We start from the raw sequence: 3179 nt of genomic DNA on the forward strand, positions 1-3179 counted from the left end.
TCATGGGAATCGATACTTATCAGAGAAGAAAAAGGACTTCGTATCAACATCAGCAAAGAAACTTTAAGCAAGCATGAACATGGATGTTCCAATTGCGACAAGTTTTGTATATTGTTTGTTGGATTTTGCTGGAGTTTTCTCCGGTATTTCTGTAAATTTCTACAAATAATAAAATATACGTGGTAGTAAAAAAGGAATGCGTAGGACATGTCGAGAAAAGAATGGGAACGCAGCTTAGAAATGCAAAGAAGAATCACAAAGGCATTGGTGGAAAAGGGGCTGGAAAACTTACTGATAAGGTTATTAACGACCTCATTACATTTTTTGGGCTAGCTATTCGTCGACACGCAAATTCGATAGAAGGAATAAAGCAAGAAATTTGGGCAACTTTCTTCCATAAATGTTCTACAGACGAAAATCCCCAACATCGAAATTGTCCAGCAGGCGAGGACAGTTGGTGCAAATGGCGCAAAGCAGAAACTAAAGGAGAACTGGATAGTTTCCACCACGAGAAGGCACCTTTGACTGAAGAAGTTCAAACAGCCATCAAACCAATCTACGAAGATTTGCCACGAGATGATCCCTTGAACAGATATTTAGGAAGAGAGACCCAGAATAACAATGAGTTGTTAAATGCATTGATCTGGACTTCCGCTCTTAAACACCTTCATTCTGGGGCCAAGGTGGTAGAAATAGCCACTTTTCTGGCTGTAATTATTTTCAATGAAGAATTCAATGGCATTCTCAAAATCCTAGTGACAATGGGATGTCAAGTTGGTCACATATGTCAGGTTTATGTCGACCGCCGTAATGAAGCGCGAATTTGGCGGTCCGAACGACGATCGACTGACCTCGCTAAAAGAGCCAGATTTGAAACCAGAGAGCATCAATCGGCCTTACAAGACTTTTTTGAAGAAACGAAGGGTGCCCTCTATGGACCAGGTATAGCAGATTAATGGTGAGTTAAAATTTTACTGTTGATAATCACATTTAAATTTTCAAATGCGTTTTTCTCGAAACTGCATCTTGAAAATCGGCTGCCACCATAGCTCAAAATCTATCCAACCAAATTCTTTGAATTTTTCACAACTTCTTTAATACATATTTCTACGGTCCGCAAACTAGGATAATTGCAATCGGACGGGTCGTTTTTTTTTTATTCATAAAAAAAGCCGTAAAAAAACACCAAAATTCAAAAAATTAAGTTTAAAAGCCCACCAAAAATTTACCTTTTAATATTTTCTAATTATCCTAGTTTGCGGACCGTGGAATATTGTCCACATTAAAATGCCGTTTAGTTTTTGTTCCTCAGATAAACACAGCGCCCTCCAGCGTGGCAGCAGAAAAACACCTTTTTTTGGAGATGGGTGCATAAATTGACACGTATTCCAAAAACTAGCTACGATATCAGGCTGAAAAATTTATTACATATACTAGAGATATCAATAAACATATGGTGAAATCCAGTCCTCCAAAATAATTTTTCCAAAAAAGGCAAAAAAAACGACCTTCACACGGGATGACCCCCTTAATCTAAAAACCTTACAGCGATGATTTTGGTTAACATTTTCTGCATCTTAGAAGTGAGCACTCGAGGCACATAGGACATGGTACGTAAAATATTACGATAGTTTCATATCATCAAATATTACGATAGTTTCATATTAAGTAAAGCCTGCAGGTTCTTCTTCTCTGTCGGCGCCATTTTTCCATTAAGGAGACTTTCCCATGAACTAGTCGCTTTATGTACCGTTTTTAATTGTACGAATTCCGTACTTCCCACATTTTCCTCAGCTGCAGGATCGGCTTTGCCAGCATCCCCAAAAAGTAAATTCTTTGTAAACGGCGAAATTCTACTATCATTATTTGGTGCAATATGTAATTGCTCAGCCAATCCTTTAAAGTGATCATTTGCATTTTTGCGAGAAGTTTCATTTTTTATGTAAACATTCTCTCCAATATTATTAATGAATTGTGCGTACCGGTCTGAACTCGTATCGATCGTTAGAGTTCCATCCATATTTTGGAACCCTAAGCGAATCAAAACAGATATCTTTGTATTAAGCGGTTGAAACCAACATTTAATGGAGGCAAACATCTCTTCTTGCTTCGTTGCGTCATGGCTGCTCCAGAAATTACCAATTGTATTTTTGGTGCAGTCAATAAGCATTGTTTTCTTCGCACTAGGGTGTAATTGGCCGACACCATCCAAATGCCTGAATGTTATCTCCAACAGCTTTTCTGGGGTTCGCACCATTTCCAGCTGCCATTTGAATATCATAGTGATTAAGTCCCAGAGTTTTGACATCGATGATTCATCCAAGCGCATCAGGGAGCAACAGGCGAAATCATTCAGAATAAACTTGCAGTGCTCTTCCGTTAGAACAGCTTTCTGCTTGCTACCTATGATGAGCCGTTCAATGAAGTTGGGATCCAGCAGGATTCCCGTAATATCCCGGAGCACTGAAACAAAGCATGAACACTTTTATTCAACTCGGATTCTCTCCTGAGAAACTAGTGCATTTACCTTGAACCGACTTATCCAACGTTATCCCTTGAGCTCTAAGCCGCTGGTCAATGACATACAGCATTTCACATCCCAAATTAACTACTATAAAAACGTTTATATCGGACATTATGCCAAACGATCCCGTTCACTTCATCACTTTCACATTATATTCACCAAGTGAAACTCTCTTTCTGAGCGTATGACCGAAATCGATTGCAGTCATGGATATAAAAAAGGATACTTGTTTCGTTTTATTGATTTTCCTTGCATAGTGCCGCATTAATAAATTAACATAACGAGGAACTCGCTAAAGAAAGACACGCACCAACCATATGTTCCACTCTATAAAGCTTGCCAGGTATTATTACTAGGGTTGCTAGAGCGCAATTACCTCAAGAGGAGACAGGGCAATGGAACGTTGTCTAATCGAAGACAGAAAGGAAGCATTGTAATTTATCACGAACAAATATTGGTAGAATAAAAAAGGGTAAGTAGGCGTATTGTCTATGCACAACAGTTAATGGGTCTTTTGATTGACTGAGAAAGCATAAACATGCGGAAAGTAATAAATTCAACTACAATTTTACTACGAAATTGTTGGGGTGCACAAACATTTGTATGTATGGACATATGTATGTAGATATATAATATATATTCAAAAGTCAGTTAA

At 38.3% G+C, this 3179-nt stretch overlaps 1 protein-coding gene across 1 annotated transcript; it reads right to left on the reverse strand.

Annotated features, from left to right (window-relative positions):
* Positions 1-1409: 1409 nt before the first annotated feature.
* LOC119654904 (protein OSCP1) lies at positions 1410-2854 on the reverse strand. The gene is made up of 2 exons (XM_038060532.1): positions 2528-2854; positions 1410-2463 (listed from the first exon to the last, which is right to left on the reverse strand). Exons 1-2 carry the CDS (start codon positions 2634-2636, stop codon positions 1649-1651), a joined length of 924 nt encoding a protein of 307 aa, XP_037916460.1. The 5' UTR covers positions 2637-2854; the 3' UTR covers positions 1410-1648.
* Between the last annotated feature and the right edge of the window lie 325 nt (positions 2855-3179).

This window comes from Hermetia illucens, chromosome 4 (assembly GCF_905115235.1).
Source record: "Hermetia illucens chromosome 4, iHerIll2.2.curated.20191125, whole genome shotgun sequence".
Lineage (NCBI taxonomy): Eukaryota > Metazoa > Arthropoda > Insecta > Diptera > Stratiomyidae > Hermetia > Hermetia illucens.